General features: G+C 31.0%; 3 protein-coding genes and 1 long non-coding RNA gene across 7 annotated transcripts; 1 reads left to right on the top strand and 3 right to left on the bottom strand.

The window, feature by feature from the left end:
• Window positions 1-2,287: 2,287 nt before the first annotated feature.
• Window positions 2,288-4,174, bottom strand: LOC106348135 (thioredoxin reductase 1, mitochondrial). 2 transcript variants are annotated; one of them, XM_048763383.1, is made up of 3 exons: window positions 3,132-4,174; window positions 2,553-2,609; window positions 2,288-2,431 (listed from the first exon to the last, which is right to left on the bottom strand). In XM_048763383.1, exons 1-3 carry the CDS (start codon window positions 4,153-4,155, stop codon window positions 2,379-2,381), a joined length of 1,134 nt encoding a protein of 377 aa, XP_048619340.1. In that variant the 5' UTR covers window positions 4,156-4,174; the 3' UTR covers window positions 2,288-2,378. The 2 variants fall into 2 exon arrangements, with proteins under 2 accessions (XP_048619340.1, XP_013643256.3); XM_013787802.3 differs by having other exon boundaries at window positions 2,288-2,609.
• A 93-nt stretch (window positions 4,175-4,267) lies between these two features.
• Window positions 4,268-6,531, bottom strand: LOC106348136 (ankyrin repeat domain-containing protein 2A). The gene is made up of 8 exons (XM_013787803.3): window positions 6,284-6,531; window positions 6,062-6,183; window positions 5,690-5,914; window positions 5,451-5,599; window positions 5,188-5,359; window positions 4,977-5,069; window positions 4,594-4,733; window positions 4,268-4,490 (listed from the first exon to the last, which is right to left on the bottom strand). The coding sequence occupies exons 1-8, from the start codon at window positions 6,318-6,320 to the stop codon at window positions 4,391-4,393; spliced, it is 1,038 nt and encodes a 345-aa protein (XP_013643257.3). The 5' UTR covers window positions 6,321-6,531; the 3' UTR covers window positions 4,268-4,390.
• A 397-nt stretch (window positions 6,532-6,928) lies between these two features.
• On the top strand, window positions 6,929-10,617 carry LOC111207720. The gene is made up of 5 exons (XR_007326379.1): window positions 6,929-7,081; window positions 7,506-7,632; window positions 7,741-7,974; window positions 8,062-8,158; window positions 8,253-10,617. It is a non-coding gene; the product is annotated as an uncharacterized LOC111207720 (long non-coding RNA).
• Window positions 10,114-25,530, bottom strand: LOC111207501 (CMP-sialic acid transporter 4). 3 transcript variants are annotated; one of them, XM_048763384.1, is made up of 13 exons: window positions 25,323-25,530; window positions 25,185-25,248; window positions 24,987-25,107; window positions 24,752-24,907; window positions 24,542-24,642; window positions 24,392-24,463; window positions 24,220-24,268; window positions 24,077-24,118; window positions 23,795-23,916; window positions 23,583-23,642; window positions 23,430-23,478; window positions 10,297-10,391; window positions 10,114-10,200 (listed from the first exon to the last, which is right to left on the bottom strand). In XM_048763384.1, the coding sequence occupies exons 1-13, from the start codon at window positions 25,405-25,407 to the stop codon at window positions 10,152-10,154; spliced, it is 1,065 nt and encodes a 354-aa protein (XP_048619341.1). In that variant the 5' UTR covers window positions 25,408-25,530; the 3' UTR covers window positions 10,114-10,151. The 3 variants fall into 3 exon arrangements, with proteins under 3 accessions (XP_048619341.1, XP_022561338.1, XP_022561339.1); XM_022705617.2 differs by lacking the exons at window positions 10,114-10,200; window positions 10,297-10,391 and adding exons at window positions 22,863-23,159; window positions 23,255-23,349; XM_022705618.2 differs by lacking the exons at window positions 10,114-10,200; window positions 10,297-10,391 and adding exons at window positions 22,863-23,159; window positions 23,255-23,349 and having other exon boundaries at window positions 24,987-25,098.
• Between the last annotated feature and the right edge of the window lie 24 nt (window positions 25,531-25,554).

The raw sequence follows: 25,554 nt of genomic DNA, 5'->3' as shown, positions 1-25,554 counted from the left end.
CAAAGCACTAAAATGATAGATGTCAAATAAAATACCGAACAAGGCTGGTACCAAGCCACGACCCTTCAAAAGCTTGACCAGGGTGAGCGAATCGGACAGGATCATAAGGGATTTGATATTCAACGAGGCAGCATGCATCACTGCCGAACGGATGGCGAGGCATTCAGCCATTAACGCCGAGGAAACGTGTTTGCGCGAACTGCTGATAGGTTCCAGCGGCAACCGGTCGCTACAGCCCGAGAAGACTCCCCCTGTTCCACAATATCCAGTGCGCACATCCCATGCTCCATCAACATTACATATCAGGGTATTTGGAGGTACCAAGAGAGAGCGTGGGTCACTGGTTAGAGGGGTGGAACGTTGAGAGTTGTTGGTAGTTGCCGAAGTGTCCTGCGCCATTTGCCATTCTCGCGCATCAGCAATGGACTTCATGATAATTTCCATCCAGGAAAAAGTTCTGTTCTCAAAGCATCGTTTGTTCCTCGCCTTCCATAAATTCCACAGGATCCATGGCCATAAGGGGATAGTCAGTCCCACCGGAGGGAGGCTTATAAATGATGGAGCGAGTGATATAAGGGAGGCAATAGACGTGATGGAGGTTGTTGGTATCGTCACCAAAGGAGCCAGGCTCCAGACTTGCTCTGAGATGTTGCAATTGAGGAAGACATGAAGGTCATCTTCAACACCGTCACAGGTCTTGCAATTAAATGCCTTGCGGTCCAATTTCCAAAGAAAATCCTTTATCTTTGGTGAGGTTTTGATGTTCCAAATGTTCTTGTTCCAGTTGAAAGGGGAGAGGTCCGCAGTGTTGGCAATACTGCTTGTCATGGCCAGGCCTTACCCTGTTTTAGTAGTATAACATCCCGATTTGTCTAGAAGCCATGGCGTTGCAGGCGCTGAGCTTGTGACAATGGCGTGAATACGGTCCTCATACTGAGGGAGGAGGGACTTTATTTTTCCCGTATCCCAAGTGTTGGTGATAGGGCAGAGCAGATCGCTCACCATCAGGTCGGCATCATTCATGTTAGGTGGTCCGACTGGCCTCAAAGGTTCTTCACACGACAACCACGGGTCCTTCCAGACTCTAATCTTATCCCCACTCCCTACGATCCAACCCAATCCTTTCTTTAGTATCTCTCGTCCCGCCAAGATACTCCGCCAGCCGTGTGACATGCGAGACGGGGCCGAGCATTCTAGAAAGGAGCTGTGTCGGACATATTTACCTAAGAGCACTTGAGCAATGAGGGAAGTTGGGTGCTGAATAATCCGGATGTGGATTCTATAACACTTCATTCAGCTTTGATATAACAAGAATTCTATAACATTATAGAAGACAGATCATCATTCAAAAATTTTAGAATAATTAGCAGATTTTATATGCGCGAATATGTGGTTATCCTACTGCAAGTTGTGTTATAATATAAGAGAAAAAGAAAAGTTTGTGTTTAATGTCATTATCTGGTCAAACGAGTTGAAGACTAAACCAAATGCTACTCTCTAATGTTATTTGTTTTTTTTTTCGGTCGAATCTAAACCACACAAGGAGCTCCATTCAAACTAGTTGGTCTTTCGTTCTTCTTTAGAAAACTTCTATATATATATAACTAGGAAAAGTTAAAGATTGAAATCTATATGTTTATTTATGGGTCAATTGAAGTAGTGAAAGTTATACTTGAATTCTGCTTCAGAAGTTAATCGTTGAATTTTATTTGTAGACTCTATAGAACAAGTAAAACATATTCATAAAGTCGAACAAAATATGAGCGGCCGACACAATAGAGTCTACAAATAAGTAGAAAACTTAAACTTTTGAATAGAAAGCTATGATAATTGAAAAAGTTTGAATCAAAACTCTACTTTATATTTTCCGACTCTACATAAGTTCGACCAATAATTGTATTCTAGCCTTTTCTACTTTATCGTTGCTTTCGTCACCGTATAAAAATTTGAACATTTCCTATGACTATGCATGTGGGAGAGTCTACTTTGGTATTCGCTCACATCGCCTACATTTAGAGGACGACGTCATTTGTTCAAATCCCACCTTCGCACCGTCATCTCTATCTCTCTGACATCGCATAGAAGTTTCAAAGCATCATCTCCTCTGAAAATCTTTGACCATTTGATTTCAAAAGCTTCCACAAGCTCTGTACGTATCTTAATTGGCTACTTCTCTTGCAGATTTCTAGAAACCCACTTTCTGTATTATTTTACGAGAACCATTTTTTTTATTTTTATTTTTGAAACACTACGAGAACCATTTATATTATAATTTGCATTAGAATAGTTTGGGATAAATCACGTTCACTGGGTATTATGAATTGAAATGCATAATATGAGAATCCAATCTAATGGACTTTTTTGTGGTAGGCTCGTAGCTAGTTTAACATTAGAGCTACAGCTTTGAACAACATCCGATACTCAACTCCAACTGCAGTATTAATAAATAAACAAATCAAAGTCCCTAAACTAATGCTAAAATGATCAATCAGAGATCAACAGTTGGCTCTATGACCAAAGCCTTATTTGAGCATTTCTTCAATCGCTCTTACCTTGCTGCGATCCAATCTCCTGTAAGTAGTGCTCCGCATCCAACGCTGCCATGCATCCTATACACAAAAACAAACAGGTTGAACAGAGCCGAACACAGTGAGATTTGAACATTGTTAAAATAACTGAAAGATCTCTAATAAGACTTGTTTCTACAACAACCAACCGTCTCTACTAAGCAATGTAACAACACAAGAGTAACTGAAAAAAAAAAAAAACCTTGGCTTGCATCAGTTATTAAAGCTTTATAGACAAAGCTAAACATAGTGAGAATGGAACAATTAAAGATATCTCTACTAACTACTAAGCAATGTAGCACCCAAGACTTGAACCAACACAAACCTTATGGTCTAGAAGTAACTAGAATTCAAAGACTTAAACTTGTTGGAAACACACAAAGAAAGGTACTCTCTTTCTTATAAAATCTACAAGAAAAGGACATTATACACAGTTTCACGTTGATCAAGTTGCTAGACATTTAGAAAACCGATGCTCTCTTAACTAAAGTAACTAGCTTTAACAAACGTTACTCCAACATTTGAAGATACATACAGTGCTAATGAAAAGTAGAGAGAACTAACCAGTTCCAGCAGCTGTAACCGCCTGCCTATACTTCTTATCCTGAACATCCCCCGCCGCAAAAACTCCAGCAACGCTAGTCTCCGTACTCCCAGCCTTCGTCACCACATACCCATCCGAATCCAACTCAACCGCACCATCCAAAAACCTCGTAGCCGGCTCATGACCAATAGCGAAAAACAACCCACTCACTCTCAAATCCTCCACGTCACCAGTAACCACATTCTTCACCTTCAACCCTCCAAGCACCCCGTCTCCATAAGCCTCCACAACCGTCGAGTTCCACACCACATCGATCTTCGGATTCGCAAAAACTCTCTGCTGCATAATCTTAGACGCTCTGAACGCATCTCTCCTATGTATAATACTCACCTTGGATCCGTACTTGGTCAAAAAACTCGCCTCCTCCATCGCCGAGTCGCCGCCGCCGATCACCGCCAGAGGCTTGCCGCGGAATATCGGCGCCGCTCCGTCGCAGACCGCGCACGCCGAGATGCCGCGGTTCCAGAAACCTCCGGTGCCCTCGCCGGAGCCATCGCCGGAGCCGGGGAAGGTGAGGCGTTTCGCGACGGCTCCGGTGGCGAGGATCACGGCGTCGGCGATCACGGCTCTGGAGTCGGTGAAGAGCTTGAGCGGCTTGGAGGAGAAGTCGACTTTGGTCACCGTCTCGGTGAAGATTTTGGCGCCGAACCGCTCCGATTGGCGGCGGAAGTTGTCGGTTAGGTCTGCGCCGAGGATGCCGTCCGGGAATCCGGGGAAGTTCTCGACGTCGGTGGTGGTTGTTAGCTGGCCTCCCGGTGCGATGTCGTTGGCCATCCATCCTTCGAAGAGGAGAGGGTTGAGCTCGGCTCTGGCGGCGTAGATAGCGGCGGTGTGTGCGGCGGGGCCGCTTCCGACGATGCAGAGCTTCGTGCTGTGAGTTTCGAGTCCGTTCATGACGGCGGAGGAAGAAAACGCGGAGGCGAGAGACGGTGGTCTGCTTATCAAGGACTTGATAAGTAGCCGCGAACGATTCAGACAACTCATTGGGAACGAAGACGTTTCAAAGCCAGAGAAGAGTCATTGGTCTTTATTTAAGTGAAAATAAATAATTAAAATATTTTTTCTGAACAAAACAAATAATTAATCAAGAGAGTAATAATTAAAATAAAACACGATTAAATCAGGAAAACAAGTATACAAAAAGTCTGTGAGCTTGCTTGCTTTAACACACAACAACACAAGACAACATGATCTTAGAGAGCTTGCTTTAACCATAAGCTCAAAGGAAAGCGTCCTTCTCGAGCAGCTTCACCACCTCGACTTGGTTGTTGAGCTTGGCCACGTCAATGGGTGTCTTCTCGTCTTGGTTTTGCAGAGTCCTGAGACGCATAATACACAGAAAGCGTTATGTAACTAGTTGAAGTAGTCAAGAAGTGGTGTAATGGAGTCGTTTCTACACGAGTGGTGTGTTGTAAGACTTACACTGCAGCACCATTCTCTAGGAGAAGGCTAACACACTCTTTCCTCCCGTAACCAGCAGCGTAATGAAGAGGTGTGTTCTTGTTTTTGTCAACCGCGTTAACACTTGCTCCAGCGTCGATAAGGACTTGAGCACATTTCAACTGTGGAATCAATAGGTTCAATCCTTAGTCATAAACAAAAATGTTAAGTACAGAGTTCAATCTCATTGTTCTTTCACTGTCTGTAATCATGCTACAATTAATTGTGTCGTCAAAGAAGGCGTGGTAAGGTTACTTCTCAACCAAGTGAGTGATGATACTTAACTTCAAACGCTAGTGAACCAAAAAAGAACCACCTAAACCTGAATATTAAATTGGTTTGAATTAATTAAAATACTTGCATACCTCGCCGTATCCACAAGCAAAATGCAATGCTGTCCTTCCTTCAGAATCTTCTTCATCTTTGTTACCACCAGATTCCAAAGCATTTTTCAAACCCTACACATATCAATCCAATAAAGAGTTAAACAAAATAAAATTTTAATAGGTATATAGTGAGATAATAGCCAAATGGTTAAAGCATGTGAACGTTTAACAGAGTAGGAAGCAGTCTAACCTCAACATCACCAAGACTAGCAGTTTGATGAACAACAGACTCTTCTTCTTCTTCCTCACCTTCTTCCGCTGCTACCTCGGGTTCAGCTGAAGCAGTCTGGCCTGGCAAGCCAGCAACAGGCATACCCATTGCTTCACCAAGCTTCTTCAGCACATCTTTATCATTCCAGTACCTAAATACCATAGAAAAATCCGTCCTCCATAAGCAAAAAAAAAAATAAAAATAACATGCGGAAACAAAAGATTGTAATGTATCAAACTAACTTCATCATAGCAGAAGGACCACCAGCATCAATCTCATCAAGTATAGGTTTCAACTCCGGATCCTCCTTCATCCTCGCCATACGCTCAGTAAAATGCTCTGCCGTTTCAGGATTCGAGAAAGCTTCCAAAAACGGAGACATTTGTGGATCCTGAATGCAAACAAAAGCCACAAAATACTCATTCAAATTTCAAAGCCACACCTACAAGAAACGAATCAAAAACGTAATATATTAACTTACCTGAACTAAGGCTTTACCAAGACGCTCAGCCATAGTCTGAAACTCAGGGTTATGCATAACCTGCTGCATCGTGCTAACATACTGTTGCGGATCAATGTTAGGGAAACTTCCTTCTCCTGCTCCTCCTTGAGCTGCGTTTGGGATAGATCTCTGAAGCTGCTCAGCTAATTGGTTAAAGGCGGGATCTTTAGCAATCTGCTCAGCCAATTCTCTAATGCTTGGATCCTGAAAACAAAACCCATCACTAGAAAAGCTCCAAAGAAAGACAAAACCGGTTTAGGGCCTAGCCGGTCTAACCACCGCCTAGCAATTTCTTGAACATTGGTTCATAAAACTATTTCAACTTCACTACGAGAGGCAAAGGACACGTACGTTGAGGATACCAGCCATGTTAGAGAAATCAAAAGCATTGAAATTGAGGGCAGCTGATGAAGGTGAACTCCCAGAGGCTGTTGATTCCGGTTTAGGACTCTCGGTCGAACCGGTTTTCTCATCTACACAGAGTAACAAAATTAACATCACCAAATCTGAGTGGAGAAGATTTAATTCGAAAATTGGAGAAATGAAACATCTCGGAGATCAGATTGTATATACCTGAAGGAGACAGATTCTTGTCTGGATTGGAAGCCATTAGAGGAAAAAGAGACGGAGGCAAGACGAATCAATCAAAGAGCAATGAGTAAAACCAGAAGAGGAGACAACGTTGTGGTGGCAAACGCACAAGCAAAGACGAAGACAACGGATAAATCAAATTTTTTTTATTTTACTTTAATAAACACTTTTATATTTTTGATGAAAATTATTTATCAGCTAGAAATGGATGTAGGCCCATTTCTAAGCTGTTTGGCCCCAGCCTTGTTCATAACCGGTTTTGGTTAGGATTGTAAAATTCTATGTAGATAATTTGTAATATTTTCATTTGTGTGAATCTGAAATTGAAATCTATGTAGATAATTTGTCAAAGTATTGTAAAAAAAACTGTATTGTCACACAAAAAAATTTGTAGAGAAATATATCTTTAAAAAAAAAAGAAAATTTAAAGGAAATAATAGATATTTATTTCAACGGCACAATAATTTATTACAGGATGAGATATTTATTTGAGTTCCAACGGTACAATAATTTATTACATGATGAGATATTTATTTGAGTTTCAACGGTACAATAATTTATTGCAGGAGGAGAAGATATTTATTTCAACGGTACAATAATTTATCTATAAATACCTCTCAGGTTCCGTGCAGTTTGATACCACACTTGAACGGAGTCGACACATCAGCCTCAAGGAGCACAAAGCGATTCTTGATCAGGAGAAAGACACTCGTGTTCAAAATCTATTACAGGATTGTTGCTTCTACTTGTCAACCAAACAACATTTTGCGTCTCCTTCAGGTACTACTACTTGCTTTTCTTTTGGGTTATGACCAAACTGGATTGCTCACTATGTTAGTTTGTCTTGACATTCATTGTCTGATTTTTTTTTGTCGGCTCATTGTCTGATTTATAGATAGTTATTTTTTTTTAAAAGGGCATCTGATTTAGAGATAGTTTCTACCATCCATTATAGTTTTGCAATCTGTGTATATATTTTGTCGGCTCATTGTCTGATTTAGAGATAGTTATTTTTTTTTTAAAAAAGGGCATCTGATTTAGAGATAGTTTCTACCATCCATTATGGTTTTGCAATCTGTGTATATAATAAGTAAAGTTTCTTTGTTGTGCCAGACTTGGTTTGTTTTGTATACAGAGAGAGTACTCATTTTCAAAGATGAGAATTGTGAAAGAAATTAACTCATCTTGCTTATTTTTTTTCCAGCACACATCACACCTAGTCTCATACCAGCATATCATTGCTAGGAAACAACATAGTTTGGAATTTCACAGCAGCCAGAGTCTGTAACCAAAAATGCGAAAGAGTCATGTTCCTTCTGTTTATAATAAAGGTCTCCCTTGTAACGCAAAGTTTTATTCTTTCATTTCATGTTGATACCCTTTATTATTTTTAAGTCCCTAACTAAATCTTGTTTTGTGTCTTCTTTTCTTTATTACAGGGGGGGAAAAAAAGATTTTTACGAGCTGCTAACCTCAGACTGTAGCTAATGATTTTACATCAAACGTGGCAAAGTGTTTGCTTACAAGTTCAGACCTGTTACCACCGAGTACACCACAAAAGCAAAAGTCTCTTCTCAGAGTGACAACTTTCCATTTCTCGGAGGTGCCATGCTTGTATATTGCTTGCCTGCCACAAACCCTCAAACTATATCACATAGAGAGACTGCTTCAGGGTATAATTATTTTCTTCTCTTTGTCTTTACTGACAATTAAAACTTTCAGCTGCCATTTTACTTATCAGATCCAATTCTGCAACACAGGTCATCTCTTGAATCAATGGAACGGGAGTCTTGTGCCCCCTGACCATTCGTCTCAGAGTTACAGAAATGATTCAATGAAAAGACATCGACACGCAAGGTGGGTTTAGTTTTCAGCCTTCACTTTAGTATATGTTACATTATATAATGCTACAGCTGTGTTCACTTATACTCTTTACTGTTTCAATTTCCAGAATCCCACTCCCATGACCTCCGTGTAAGTCCAGAAACAAAATGCTTACGAACCTTTAAGTCCTGGTAATTGCTCTTTCTCACTATCATTTGAACCATGTTTTTTTCGTTTTGAATTTTTTTTGTCAAGTTTTTTAAATAGAAATTATAACTTTTTCAAAACTAGTAACTTTTCAAGGTTTTGAGGAATTTTTTTAATATAACTAGATTTTATTTGAAAACAAATAGAATATAATGTCATGTCATTAAGATCCTTAGAGATAATATGTTTATTTGCTTTATCACTTGTGATCACTAAATTTCTATCAATACTATTAAATCAGGAACATGTCCAATTGATAAAAGGTCGTGTCCAACATATATTCTTTTTATTTAAGGATTAGTTATTATTCTCTTTATATATCCACGACCAGTTTTATTTATAACTTCCATTTGATTCCCCTAATTTTCGGATCAACTTGAGTCAAAAGTCTACGTTTCATACAACAATCAATATAAGTAATCATATTAAACATGTTTGACAACAATATAATTGACATCAATTTTTTCACCCTATAACCTAACCTCGATTCTAATCCTAACACCTACACCTTTTATAAGTAAAATTAATTCAAAAGTTTTAATAGGTTTAGATAGATACAAACAGATCAATATAAATGTAAAAAGTCTAAATGGATAATCCTATTAAATTTTAATATTAAATAGGTTGGTTTATTTTATTGTCAATTATATTTGATATATACATATACTCTAAACGATTAAATGGGCTAATTTAGATACTTAATCATTTTAAGAATATTTTAATATATTAGGACTGTTTTAATACTAATATTTTTTAAAAAATATTATACACAAAAAATGTTACATATTTACAGAAAAAAAAACAAAAAATTATAAAGCAACATTATATATGCGGGTGAAGATCTAGAATAAACAAATATGATTACAAAAAAAAGGCATACAGACATAGAGTATATCGGGTCAACTTCTAAGTTGCTATTATTTTATAAAATACATCTGCGGGTGAAGATCTAGAATAAACAAATATGATTACAAAAAAACGGGCATACAGACATAAACTAATGTCGGGTCAACTTCTAAGTTGCTATTATTTTATAAAATATTTTTTTATTAAAATTTATACACAAATATGATGACAAAGAAAAACAAAAATATAAAAATTAAATTTCTAAGAAAAAAATATAAAGGGCGGGTCAGAATCTAGTTAATCAGTTTAAAAAATAATTCCTTTTGTTTTTTATTGTTTTGATACTTTTTTTTGAACAAGTTTTTTTTAAAGAAAGTAAAGTGTTTTTCATAAAATTAAAAGTTTCTAAGAATTGTTTTATATAACTAGGGTGATCATAAAAACTTATGTGTAAATTTATGGTAACAAATAGAATATATTACCCTGTCATTATGATCTTTAGAGATGATATGTTTTATTTGTGTTAAACACTTATGATCACTAAGTTTTCCTAATCAATATTAATATTACAAAAAAAAGTCTTTTTTTTTGTTTGTCAAAGATTGCATTTTTTTGTTTGTCAAAGATTGCATTGTTTTTTCTCAATTTTTTTTAGTTTTTCAAATTTTAAATAAAATTTTATATAACTAGAGTTATAATGATAACTTATATGTAAATTTGTGACAACCAATATTACATTTTATCATGTCATTGTGATCGTTAAATAGCTAAAGACACCCAAATCTCAACATACAATGTTGTACAATGCCACATAACGAAGTGAAATAGATAAATAAAACTCTTCCGTGCTTAGTAAATCAGCACTATGGTCCACATGAAGGATGAGGAGAAATAAGACTTTTTCTCTCTGTGCTAGAATAATGGCAAGACTTTTCTTTTGGCAGCTCAAGTATTAGAGATCCTTCTTTGCCTATCATCGTAGCTTCCCAGCTGAATGCAAATATACTGAAACAGAGACGACCCTGCCAAAGTGCAAACACAGTAAACATCAGCTCTTCCGTGAAAAAGGTTGAGAATGGATTTTGTATTGGCAGAGGCAAGATGCGGTTATAACTTACGTTGAACCAAGGAAGAAAGCTAGTGAAAGATGAAAATTGAATAGGAATACAGAGACAACCGCGGTGAGAAGCATTGCCACTGATGTCGAATAAACCTACCATACATATCGCTAAAGGTTAAACCCCGTGTTTCAAAAGTGACTACTACTTATGCCGGCGTGCAAGTTTATTATTACCTTTACAATATTGTCTGCATATTTCATCACCACTGACACAGCAATACCACTGCAAAACAAACATGAGAATAATGTTTTAATGTGTTAAACTACATGTAAACTGAGATCAAAAGCGGCTTTTACCTGAGAGCATGGTTAATAATCATGAGTACTGTGATAAACGAGTAACCATGGAAGAATCCCCTGAAAAAATAGACGCCTTTAATACCAGAGAACATGCAACATAACAGCATAATAGTTCAGCCAGCTAATAATAATGAGCTCTTTGACACCAACATTACAAATAAATGGCATTTTCTTGAAATGAATAAAAATAGAAGTTTTATGCTGTATTTTTGGAAAGTTTTCATTTCATATCAAATCTACAATAGTTTTCTATAGAAATGATATCTTTCCAAAAATAACAGTTTTTAATAAGGATAACAATAATTTTTGTTAATAGATGAATATTTTTTCATAATTTTTCATCGATAGGTTGCATTTTTAAATAATTTTTAAAAAACTCATATTTATGGAAACTTTTCATTTTATAGAGAACTATTGTAGATTTGAGATTGTGACATAAGAATAAGGATAACAAGAATTTTTGTTGATTGATGAGTATTCTTTCAGAATTTTCATCAATAGGTTGCATTTTTTCAATAATTTTTACGAAAGCTGCTATTTTTGGGAAGTTTTTATTTTTATAGAGAACTATTGTAGATTTGGGATTGTGACTTAGGAATAAGGATAACAATAATTTTTTATGATAGATGAGTATTCTTACAGAATTTTTCATCAATAGGTTGCATTTTTTTAAATACTTTTGTAAGAACCTGCTATTTTTGGAAACTTTTCATTTTAAAGAGAACTATTATAGATTTGAGATTGTGACTTAGAAATAAGGATTACAAGAATTTTTGTTTATAGATGAGTATTCTTTCAGAATTTTTCATCAATAGGTTGCATTTTTTCAATCTTTTTGTAAGAACTTGCTATTTTTGGAAATTTTTTATTTTAATAGAGAACTATTGTAGATTTGGGATTGTGACTTAGAGATAAGGATAACAAGAATTTGTTTATAGATGAGTATTCTTTCAGAATTTTTCATCAATAGGTTGCATTTTTAAAATAATTTTTAAAAACCTACTATTTTTTGATAGTTTTCATTTTCAAAGAGAACAATTGTAGATTTTGGATTGTGACTTAGAAATTAATATATCAAGAATTTTTCTTATTAGATGAGTATTCTTTCAGAATTCTTCTTCAAAAGGTTGCATTTTTAAAATAATTTTGAAAAACCTGCTATTTTTGGATAGTTTTCATTTTTACAGAGAACTATTGTAGATTTTGGATTGTGACTTAGGAATTAGTATAACAAGAATTTTTGTTAATAGATGAGTACTCTTTCATAAGTTTTCATCGATAGATTGCATTTTTAAAATAATTTTTGAAAAACCTCATATTTTTGGAAAGTTTTCAATTTATAGAAAACTATTGTAGATTTGGGATTGTGACTTAGGAATAAGGATAACAAGAATTTTTGTTGATAGATGAGTATTCTTTCAGATTTTTTCATCAATAGGTTGCATTTTTTCAATAGTTTTTACGAAAGCTACTATTTTAGGGAAGTTTTTATTTCTATAGAGAACTATTGTATATTTTGGATTGTGACTTAGAAATTAGGATAACTAGATTTTGTGTTGATAGATGAGTACTCTTTCAGAGTTTTTGGTCAATAGGTTGCATTTCTTAAATAATTTTTTAAGAACCTACTATTTTTGGAATGTTTTTTTTATAGAGAACTATTGTAGATTTGGGATTGTGACTTAGAAATTAGTATATCAAGAATTTTTTTTATTAAATGAGTATTCTTTCAGAATTTTTATCAAAAGGTTGCATTTTTAAAATAATTTTTAAAAAACCTGCTATTTTTGGATAGTTTTCATTTTTATAGTGAACTATTGTAGATTTAGGATTGTGACTTAGAAATTAGTATAACAAGAATTTTTGTTAATAGATGAGTATTCTTTCATAATTTTTCATCGATAGGTTGCATTTTTTAAATACTTTTTGAAAAGCCTCCTATTTTTGAAAACTTTTCATTTTATAGAGAACTATTGTAGATTTGGGATTGTGACTTAGGAATAAGGATAACAAGAATTTTTGTTGATAGAGGAGTATTCTTTCAGAATGTTTCATCAATAGATTGCATTTTTTCAATAATTTTTATGAAAACTACTATTTTTGGGAAGTTTTTAATTCTATAGAGAACTATTGTATATTTTGGATTGTGACTTAGAAATAAGGATAACAATATTTTTTTTTATAGATGAGCATTCTTTCAGAATTTTTCATCAATAGATTGCATTTTTAAAATACTTTTGTAAGAACTTGCGATTTTTGGAAAGTTTTTATTTTAATAGAGAACTATTGTAGATTTGGGTAGGCCTGAGACTTTTATCCGAGATCCGGATTCGATCCGAGATTCGATCCGGATCCGATCCGAAAATCCGGATATCCGGAGGGGCCGAATCCGGATCCGGATAGTAAAATGTTGGATCCGTCAAAGCCGGATCCGGATCCGGATACCTTAATTTTTTAGTCCGGATATTCGGATCCGTAAGTTTTATTGATAAATATTTTAAAAATAGTAATATCTATATATATAAATTAATTTATTTAATATATTTTTATTTTTATAATAGTATATATAAATTTTATGTAAATTTTGTAATATTATACATAGAAATAATTAAAAACATTATATATTATTTTTATTTTTTAAATTATTTTTCATATTTTTTATATTTTAATATTATTTTATATATATTTTAAGGATCCAAATCCGGATCCGGATATCTGCCGGATATTATAATTTTTAGAAGGATATCCGACACCCGGATATCCGAGAACCCCGGATCCGGATACCTTAAAATTGTCCGGATATCCGATCCGTCTCAGGCCTAGATTTGGGACTATGATTTAGATATAAAGATAACAAGAATTTTTGTTTATAGATGAGTAGTCTTTCATAACTTTTCATGGATAGGTTGCATTTTTAAAATAATTTTGAAAAACTGCTATTTTTGGATTGTTTTCATATTTATAGAAAACTATTGCAGATTTTGGATTGTGACTTTGAAATTAGTATAACAAGAATTTTTGTTAGTAGATGAGTATTCTTTCACAATTTTTCATCTATATGTTTCATTTTTAAATAATTTTTGAAATACCTCCTATTTTTGGAAAGTTTTCATTTTATAGAGAACTATTGTAGATTTGAGATTTTGACTTAGTAATAAGGATAACAAGAATTTTTGTTGATAGAAGAGTATTCTTTCAAAATTTTTCATCAATAAGTTGCATTTTTTTAAATAATTTTTAAGAAAGCTGCTATTTTTGAGAAGTTTTTATTTCTATAAAGAACTATTGTAGATTTGAGTTTGTGACTTAGTAATAAAGATAACAAGAATTTTTGTTAATAGATGAGTATTTTTTCAGAATTTTTCATCAACAAGTTGCATTTTTTCAATAATTTTTAAGAAAGCTGCTATTTTTGAGAAGTTTTTATTTCTATAGAGAACTGTTGTAGATTTGGGATTGTGACTTATGAATAAAGATAACAAGAATTTTTTATGATAGATGAGTATTCTCTCAGAATTTTTCATCCATAGGTTGCATTTTTTAAATAATTTTGTAAGAACCTGCCATTTTTGGATATTTTTCATCTTTAAAAAGAACAATTGTATATTTTGGATTGTGACTTATAAATTAGTATATCAAGAATTTTTGTTATTAGATGAGTATTCTTTCAAAAAATTTCAACTTAGGTTGCATTTTTGAAATACTTTTTTAAAAACCTACTATTTTTTTATAGTTTTCATTTTTAAAAAGAACTATTGTAGATTTTGGATTGCGACTTAGAAATTAATATATCAAGAATTTTTCTTATTAGATGAGTATTCTTTCAGAATTTTTCTTCAATAGGTTGCATTTTTAAAATAATTTTAAAAAACCTCCTATTTTTGTATAGTTTTCATTTTTTATAGAGAAATATTGTAGGTTTTGGATTGCGACTTAGAAATTAGTATAACAAGAATTTTTGTTAATAGACGAGTTCTCTTTCATAAGTTTTCATCGATAGGTTGCATTTTTAAAATAATTTTTGGAAAACCTCCTATTTTTGGAAAGTTTTCATTTTATAGAGAACTATTGTAGATTTGAGATTGTGACTTAGTAATAAGGATAACAAGAATTTTTGTTGATAGATGAGTATTCTTTCAGTATTTTTCATCAATAGGTTGCATTTTTTCAATAATTTTTACGAAAACTGCAATTTTTTGGAAGTTTTTATTTCTATAGAGAACTATTGTATATTTTGGAATGTGACTTAGAAATTAGGATAACTAGATTTTGTGTTGATAGATGAGTACTCTTTCAGAATTTTTCATCAATAGGTTGCATTTCTTAAATAATTTTTTAAGAATATGCTATTTTTGGAATGTTTTTTTTTAATAGAGAACTATTGTAGATTTAGGATTGTGACTTAGAAATAAAGATAACAAGAATTTTTTTTTTATAGATGAGTAGTCTTTCAGAATTTTCCTTCAATATATTGCAATTTTAAAATAATTTTGTAAGAACTTGCTACTTTTGGAAAGTTTTCATTTTAATGGAAAATTATTGTAGATTTGAGATTGTGACTTAGAGATAAAGATAACAAGAATTTTTTTTTATAGATGCGTATTCTTTCACAAATTTTCATCAATAATATGCATTTTAAAATACTTTTTAAAAAACCTACTATTTTTGGATAGTTTTCAATTTTAAAGAGAACCATTGTTGATTTTGGATTGTGACCTAGAAATTAGTATATCAAGAATTTTTGTTATTAAATGAGTATTCTTTCAGAATTTTTCATCGATAGTTTGCATTTTTTAAATACTTTTTGAAAAGCCACCTATTTTTGGAAAGTTTTCATTTTATAAAGAACTATTGTAGATTTGGGATTGTGAATTGGGAATAAGGATAACAAGAATTTTTGTTGATAGATGAGTATTCTTTTAGAATTTTTCATTAATAGATTGTATTTTTTTCAATAATTTTTAGGAAACCTGCTATTTTGGAAAGTTTTTATTTCTATAGAGAACTATTGTATATTTTGGTATAAAAAGAAAACTTTCCTAAAATAGCAGGCTTTGTGGAAAAAATAATTTAAAATATACAACATATTAATCAAAAAATTTAAAAGAATACTTATCTTTCAACAAAAATTCTTGTTATCCTAATTTCTAAATCACGAGTCCAAATCTACAATATCTATACTATTAAAGCAGGATCCTATTGTCATAATTACCTTAGGGGCATGTTTCCTTCACTAACATTGCATGTTTCATTAAGGGCAATTAAGTAATATTAATAACAAATCTATATTGAGTCATTATTTTTGGATCCAGCCCAAATCAAATCTCTCTTTGGCCCATTTGGACCTATTAAAAAATCAGATTCAATTCTCACATTTTTTTTCCTTTGGACCATTGAGTCCAAGTTCAAATAATTTTTTTTCAACTATTCTTAATTATTATTATTTTTTTTTCTTAATATAATTTAAGCATTCATAAAAATAATTGAATTTTTTTATTGAAAAGTATAAATCTTTTTTAAAAGTATATAATTTTTTAATTAAAATATTAACCCCATAATAAAATTAATTTATCAGAGTTATACCAACTTAATTCATTAAAAAAATAAAGTTTAATTTTTTTAACATAAATAGTCATTTAAAATGAAATACGATAAATAAAGATAAAAATTTTAAGTCTTTTATAAAATAAAACACAAATATATGAAAATGTGACATTTACTAAATATTTGTCAATTGAAAAAAAATCAAAAATAAACCCGCGCTTTGAAAGCGCGGGTCAAAATCTAGTTGCTCTATTAAAATGAAAACTTTTCTTAAATAGTAGCCTTTAGAAAATTATTTAAAAAATACATTATATCGATCAAAAGTTCTAAAAGAATACAAATCTAACAACAAAAACTCTTTTTATCTCATTTTCTAAATCACAATCTAAATCTACAATATTTCTTTATAAAAATGAAAAGTTTCCTTAAATAGTAGCTTTAAAAAAATTATTTAAAAAATACATCCTATTAATCAAAAGTTCTAAAAGAATACACATGTAATAACAAAAACTCTTTTTATCTCATTTTCTAAATAACAATCCTAAATCTTCAATAATTCTCTATAAAAATGAAAAGTTTCCTTAAATATCAGGTTGTAGAAAATTATTTAAAAATATATCCTATTGATCAAAAAAATCTAAAAGAATACACATCTAATAATAATAAAAAAATTTATCCTAATTTATAAATCACAATCCCAAATCTACAATATCTCTCTATCAAAATGATTTTTTTTTTAAATAGCAGCTTTTAGAAAATTATTTTAAAAATATATCCTATTGATCAAAAATTCTAAAAGAATACTCATCTTTCAACAAAAACTTTTTTATCCTAATTTCTAAATCACAATCCCAAATCTACAATATTTCTCTATAAAAAATGATAACTTTCCTAAAATACCAGGTTTTTGAAAAAAAATATTTAAAAAATACAACAAATTGATTAAAAATTCTAAAAGAATACATATCTAACAAGAAAAACTATATTTATCCAAATTTCTAAATCACAATCTTAAATCTTCAATAATTGTCTATAAAAATGAAAAGTTTCCTTTAATAGCAGGTTTTAGAAAATTATTTAAAAAATACATCCTATTGATCAAAAATTGTAAAACAATACATATCTAACAAGAAAAACTATAATCCCAAATTTCTAACAAAAGAATACATATCTAACAACAAAAACTCTTTTTATCCTAATTTCTAAATCATAATCCCAAATCTACAATATTTCTGTATAAAAATGAAAATTTTCCTTAAATAGTAGCTTTTAGAAAATATTTTAAAAAATACATCCTATTGATCAAAATATCTAAAAGAATACACATCTAACAACAAAAACTATTTTTAATCCCAATTTCTAAATCACAATCCCAAATCTACAATATTTTTCTATAAAAATGAAAAATTTCCTTAAATAGCAGCTTATAGAAAATTATTTAAAAATTACATCCTATTGATCAAAAATTATAAAAGAATACACATCTAACAAGAAAAACTCTACTTATCCCAATTTCTAAATCAAAATCCTAAATCTTCAATATTTCACTATAAAAATGAAAACTTTCCTTAAATAGCAGCTTTTAGAAAATTATATAAAAGTTACATCCTATTGATCAAAAATTCTAAAAGAATACACATCTATCAACAAGGATAACAAGATTTTTTTTTATAGATGAGTATTCTTTCAGAATATTTCATCAATTTGTTGTATTTTTAAAATGCTTTTGTAAGAACTTACTATTTTTGGAAAATTTTCATTTTAATAGAGAACTATTGTAGATTTGGGACTGTGACTTGGAAATAAAGATAATAAGAATTTTTGTTTATAGATGAGTATTCTTTCAGAATTTTTAATCAATAGGTTGCATTTTTAAAATAATTTTTTTAAAACCTACTATTTTTAGATAGTTTTCATTTTTAAAGAGACCTATTGTAGATTTTGGATTGTGACTTAGAAATTAGTATATCAAGAGTTTTTGTTATTAGATTAATATTCTTTCAGATTTTTTCAACAAAAGGTTGCATTTATAAAATAATTTTGAAAAAATCTGTTATTTTTGGATAATTTTCATTTTTATAGAGAAATATTGTAGGTTTTGGATTGTGACTTAGAAATTACTATAACAAGAATTTTTGTAATAGAAGAGTATTCTTTCATAATTTTTCATCGATAGGTTGCATTTTTTAAATAAATTTTGAAAAGCCTCCTATTTTTGGAAAGTTTTGATTTTACAGAGAACTATTGTAAATTTGGGATTGTGACTTAGAAATAAAGATAACAAGAATTTTTGTTTATAGATGAGTATTATTTAAGAATTTTTCATCAATAGGTTGCATTTTTTAAATAATTTTTATGAAAGCTGCTATTTTTAGGAAGTTTTTATTTCTATAGATAACTATTATATGTTTTGGATTGTGACTTAGGAATTAGGTTAACTAGAATTTTTGTTGATAGATGAGTACTCTTCCGAAAATTTTCATCAATAAGTTGCATTTTTAAAATATTTTTTTTAAAACCTAGTATTTTTGGATAGGTTTCATTTTTAAAGAGAACTAGTGTAGATTTTGGATTGTGACTTAGAAATTAGTATATCAAGAATTTTTGTTATTAGATGAGTATTCTTTCAGAATTTTTCATCAATAGGTTGCATTTTTAAACTAATTTTGAAAAAACATGCTATTTTTGGATAGTTTTCATTTTTATAGAGAACTATTTTAGATTTTGGATTGTGATAAAGAAATTAGTATAACAAGAATATTTGTTAATAGATGAGTATTCTTTCATATTTTTTCATCGATATGTTGCATTTTTAAAATAATTTTTGAAAAACCTCCTATTTTTGGAAACTTTCCATTTTTTATAGAACTATTGTAGATTTCGGATTGTGGCTTAGGAATAAGGATAACAAGAATTTCTGTTGATAGATGAGTATTCTTTCAGAATTTTTCATCTATAGGTTGCATTTTTTCAATAATTTTTACGAAGGCTGTTATTTTTGGGAAATTTTATTTCTATAGAAAACTATTGTAGATTTGAGATTGTGGCTTAGGAATAAGGATTACAAAAAATTTTGTTGATAGAATTTTTCACCTATAGGTTGAATTTTAAAATATTTCTTTAAAAACCTACAGTTTTTTTATAGTTTTCATTTTTATAGAGAATTATTATAGATTTTGGTTTATGTCTTAGAATTTAGTATAACAAGAATTTTTATTAATAGATGAATATTTTTTCATTAATTTTCATCAATAGGTTGCATTTTCAAAATAATTTTTTAAAAACCTGTTATTTTCAGATATATTTCATTTTTATAGAGAGCTATTGAAGATTTAGGATTGTTACTTACAAATTAGTATAAAAAATATTTTTTTTAATAGATGAGTATTCTTTCAAAAACTTTTATCGATAGGTTGCATTTTTAAAATAATATTTTAAGAACCTGATATTTTTGGATAGTTTTATTTTTATAGAAAACTATTGTAGATTTAGAATTGTGACTTAAAAATTAGTATAACAAGAATTTTTGTTAATAGATGAGTATTCTTTCATATTTTTTCATCGATAGCTTGCATTTTTTAAATAATTATTGAAAACCTCTTATTTTTGGAAAAACATTTTTTTCTAGAGAACTATTGTAGATTTGAGATTGTGACTTAGGAATAGATAACAAGAGTTTTTGTTGAAAGATGAGTATTCTTTCAAAAAATTTCATCAATAGTTGCATTTTTCAATAATTTTTACGAAAGATGCTATTTTTGGAAAGTTTTTATTTCTATAGAGAACTATTGTATATTTTGGATTGTGACTTAGGAATTAGGATAACTAGAATTTTTTTGATAGATGAGTACTCTTTCAGAATTTTTTATCAATATGATGTATTTTTTAAATAATTTTGAAAAAAACCTGCTATTTTTGGATAGTTTTCATATTTATAGAGAACTATTGTAGATTTTGGATTGTGACATAGAAATTAGGATAAGAAGAATTTTTGTTAATAGATGAGTATTCTTTCACAATTTTTCATCGATATGTTGCATTTTTTAAATAATTTTTGAAAAACCTCATATTTTTGGAATGTTATCATTTTATAGAAAACTATTGTAGATTTGGGATTATGACTTAGTAATAAGGATAACAAGAATTTTTGTTGATAGATGAGTATTCTTTCAGATTTTTTCATCAATATGTTACATTTTCAATAATTTTTAAGAAAGCTGCTATTTTTGAGAAATTTTTATTTCTGTAGAAAGCTATTGTAGATTTGGGATTATGATTTAGGAATATGGATAACAAGATTTTTTTTATGATTGACGAGTATTCTTTCAGATTTTTTCATCAATAGGTTGCATTTTTTCAATAATTTTTACGAAAACAGCTATATTTGAGAAGTTTTTATTTCTAGAGAGAACTATTGTATATTTTAGATTTTGACTTGGAAAGTAGGAAAACTAGAATTTTTGTAGATGAGTACACTTTCAGAATTTTTCATCAATAGATTGCATTTTTAAAATATTTTTTAAATAACCTGCAATTTTTGGATAGATTTCGTTTTATTGAGAATTATTGTAGATTTTGGGTTGTGACTTAGAAATTAGTATAATAAGAATTTTTGTTAATAGATGAGTATTATTTCAGAATTTTTCATCAATAGGTTGCATTTTTTTAATAATTTTTTCGAAAACTGCTATTTTTGGGATGTTTTTATTTCTATAGAGAACTGTTGTATATTTTGGATTGTGACTTAGAAATTATGATAACTAGAATTTTTGTTGATTGATGAGTATTCTTTTAGAATTTTTCATCAATAGGTTGCATTTTTTTAATATTTGTTTTATAAAGCTGATATTTTTGGGATGTTTTTATTTCTATAGAGAACTATTGTATATTTTGGATTGTGACTTAAAAATTATGATAACTAGAATTTTTGTTGATTGATGAGTACTCTTTTAGAATTTTTCATCAATAAGTTGCATTTTAAAAATAATTTTTATAGATTCTGCTAGTTTTGGAATGTTTTTGTTATAGAGAACTATTGTAGATTTGAGATTGTGACTTAGAAATAAGGATAACAAGAATTTTTTTTTATAGATGAGTATTCTTTCAGAATTTTTCATCAATAGGTTGCATTTTTAAAATATTTTTACGAAATCTGCTATTTTTGAGAATTTTTTATTTCTATAGATAACTATTGTATATTTTAGATTTTGACTTAGAAATTAGGAAAACTAGAATTTTTGTTGATAGATGAGTACACTTTCCGAATTTTTCATCAATAGGCTGCATTTTTTAAAATATTTTTTTAAAAACCTGCAATTTTTGGATAGATTTAATTTTATTGAGAATTATAGTAGATTTTGGATTGTGACTTAGAAATTAGTATAATAAGAATTTTTGTTAATAGATGAATATTCTTTCATAATTTTTTATCGATAGTTTGCATTTGTTAAATAATTTTTGAAAAACCTCTTATTTTTGGAAAGTTTTCATTTTATAGAGAACTATTGTAGATTTGGGCTTGTGACTTAGGAATAAGGATAACAAGAACTTTTGTTGATAGCTGTGTATTCTTTCAGAATTTTTCATCAATAGGTTGCATTTTTTTAATAATTTTTACGAAAGCTGCTATTTTTGGGAAGTTTTTATTTCTATAGAGAACTATTGTATATTTTGGATTTTGACTTAGATATTAGGATAACTAGAATTTTTGTTGATAGATGAGTACTTTTTCAAAAAATTTCATCAATAAGTTGATTTTTTTAAATAATTTTTAAAGAACCTGCTATTTTTGAAAAGTTTTTTTTATAGAGAACTATTGTTGATTTGAGATTGTGACTTACAAATAAGGATAACAAGAATTTTTGTTTATAGATGAGTATTCTTTCAGATTTTTTCATCAATAGGTTGCATTTTTAAAATACTTTTGTAAGAACCTGATATTTTTGGATAGTTTTAATTTTTATAGAGAACTATTGTAGATTTTGGATTGTGACTTAGAAATTAGTATAATAAGATATTTTGTTAATTGATGAGTATTTTTTCATAATTTTTCTTCGATAGGTTGCATTTTTTAAATAATTTATGAAAAACCTCCTATTTTTAGAAACTTTTTATTTTATAGAGAACTTTGGTAGGTTTGGGATTGTGACTTATGAATAAGGATAACAACAAATTTTGTTGATAGATGAGTATTCTTTCAGAATTTTTCATCAATAAGTTGCATTTTTTCAATAATTTTTATGAAAGATGCTATTTTTGGGACGTTTTTATTTCTACAGAGAACTATTGTAGATTTGAGATTGTGACTTAGGAATAAGGATAACAAGAATTTTTGTTGATAGACGAGTATTCCTTCAGAATTTTTCATTAATAGGTTGCATTTTTTTAATAATAACCTACTATTTTTAGAAAGTTTTCATTTTAAAAAAGAATTATTGTAGATTTGAGATCGTGACTTAAAAAAATAACTTGTTGTAGACTTAAACTCAGTAAATAACATCATATCATGTCATTGCGATCGTTAAATAGCCAAAGACACCCAAATCTCAACATAGTACAACGTTGTACAATGCCACATAACGAAGTGAAATAGATAAATAAAACTCTACCGTGCTTAGTAAATCAGCACTATTGAATAGGTCTATAGTACAATAATAGAGGCATGTGTCGAAGCAAAGTTTAAATTTGTGATACCTTGGAAAGCATTTACTCCTCATACAATGTTTAATAACAATAATACTTTTTTAATAATTTTTTTTTAAATCTCCACCAGTGTCTTTTAGGTAATGCCTGATTTGCACAAGAGTGCTACATTATGCTCTTTTTCAAATATTGAATGTGAATTTACCCTATAGGCTACACGAAATACAATATCACAATTGTCAAAAAAAAGCTTCATCTCTCTGTGCTAGAATAATGGCAAGACTTTTCTTTTGGCAGCTCAAGTATTAGAGATCCTTCTTTGCCTATCATCGTAGCTTCCCAGCTGAATGCAAATATACTGAAACAGAGACGACCCTGCCAAAGTGCAAACACAGTAAACATCAGCTCTTCTGTGAAAAGGTTGAGAATGGATTTTGTATTGGCAGAGGCAAGATGCGGTTATAACTTACGTTGAACCAAGGAAGAAAGCTAGTGAAAGATGAAAATTGAATAGGAATACAGAGACAACCGCGGTGAGAAGCATTGCCACTGACGTCGAATAAACCTACATACATATCGCTAGAGGTTAAACCCCGTGTTTCAAAAGTGACTACTACTTATGCCGGCGTGCAAGTTTATTATTACCTTTACAATATTGTCTGCATATTTCATCACCATTGACACAGCAATACCACTGCAAAACAAACAGGAGAATAATGTTTTTAATGTGTTAAACTACATGTAAACTGAGATTAGAGTTAAAGAGAAGAATCTGGCCTCAAAAGCAGATTTTTTTACCTGAGAGCATGGTTGAGAATCATGAGTACTGTGATAAATGAGTAACCATGGAAGAATCCTCTGAAAATTAAAAAAAAACCAACCCCTTTAATACCAGAGCAGATGCGAGATAACAGCATAATAGTTCAGCCAGCTATAAATAAGTAGCATTTTTGTGAGGAAAATGGTTACTGACTGTGGACAAAAATAAGGAGATGAGTTTAGGAATTTACTTATTAGCCACGGCATCGAAATCTTGGATGACAATAGCAACAGCATTGAAAGCCATCCCAAAGACGTATAGCCAGAAGTTCTGTACATTTATATTCCTTGATGGCCTCTTTTTTATTATAGCCTGCCAAAAAAATGGAAAGCAAAACTTTTTAAAAATCCAAGACATAAAAATGGACTGGTCATATTCTACTGTTTTAAACAACAAATTAAATCAATGCTACACAAATAAAAGGAAGTATAATCAGAGCTAGCTTTGGGTATAAAAGTCATAATAAGCTCACCTCTGTGTACACTCCAGCGAAACCACTTAAAAGAGCCATAACCTAGAAACAACGGCAAATAATCATATGAATTAGCGTGGACGTGGAAGTAGTAGCTTCACTACTCTCTTAGTAGCAAGTTAAGGTGGTGGGTAACAACTTACAATTGCCATAATCCAGCCGGGAAGAGATGTCTGAAGTACACGATCAGAACTGCAAAAGTTAACATTCAAATATGAGACTATGTAGTGAAAAAAAAAATCAGTAGAGACTAACCACACGCTGATAGCAGTAAATAAAATCAAAGGGGGAAAATGTCGAGAGAGCCAAATTTACTTTGAATTCAACTGAGCAGTGGTGCATCCACAACACAATAGGATGAAGCCCGCCCACTGAATCTCGCTCAACCTTATTAGAGAAGAAAGTAAAGCAAAGTGAATAAACAGAACAAGCTATGAAATCCATTTGGAGGAATAAACAACATACTTTTTCTTGAGTATAATCCTGTACAAGACACCAGTACTTATGATGTTCAGGTTCTTCAATATCTGATAGCCTGGCGCGTCAACGTATGCAAAAATATAGTACTTCCACATAAAAAGTCACACCACAAGTAGTCAGAAAACTGATTAACACGGAAAGAAGATGCCACAAACATTGACCAAAGCCAAAAAAAACCCAAGAAAAAAGCAAAACCTGTAAGAGATTCTTGAAAAGATACAAAGCAGCAGGAATGGGAAAGACTTTAACTTCGTCATACGTTGTGCTTAACCTATTATCGTCAGTAACACCTTCGTTCTTCCATATTCTTGTCAACGCAAGAAGAGACAACGCACACTTTAGAGTCTCAACCTGACGTCCAAAGATTAAACAATTCACTAAAGTAGCTCGCTTGTACCATACAACACATTGCTTAATTAAATTAACTAACCAAGAAGTTGGCGGTGGTAACACTGTACTCATACTTGCCAGCTCGTTTAGACCAAACTATGAGTATGGCTTGGGAGCTCGTGAGGATGGTCAGTGCACATGTTACTACACCCCTGCCCCCCCTCAAACACAATTTAACTTAATACAACCCCAAAAAGATAGTATCTTTCCGACAAGAAAATCGAATAAAGGAACTTACTTTCGTTTCCAGTTGGTTCTTTCGTTCGATCCAGCACCAACCAGAGCAATGTTACTCGAAGCAACTAACCAAATTGAAGCAACCAATGAGCAAAGAAGCAGAGATTTTGAGATACGAAGGAGAAAGAAAAAAACTAACCGGTGTGAGGTTTTCCCTTTAAACTCTCGAGATCAGAAGCCACGTCATGATCATCATCCTCGTCTTTGATTTTACGGTACTCCATCGTGAGAAGCTCTCTCAGATCTCTCTGATCCGACCACACTCGAAGCTAAATTAAATGTAATAATAATAAGAGAAATATACAAAAAAACGCGTAATACTTTATTATTGGGCCTTAAAATTATTGGGCCCTAGTCCAATGGGTCTCTTC

This window comes from Brassica napus, chromosome C7 (assembly GCF_020379485.1).
Source record: "Brassica napus cultivar Da-Ae chromosome C7, Da-Ae, whole genome shotgun sequence".
NCBI lineage: Eukaryota > Viridiplantae > Streptophyta > Magnoliopsida > Brassicales > Brassicaceae > Brassica > Brassica napus.
Note: the sequence above shows the minus strand (reverse complement) of the source record. Positions and strands in the feature narration are given on the sequence as shown.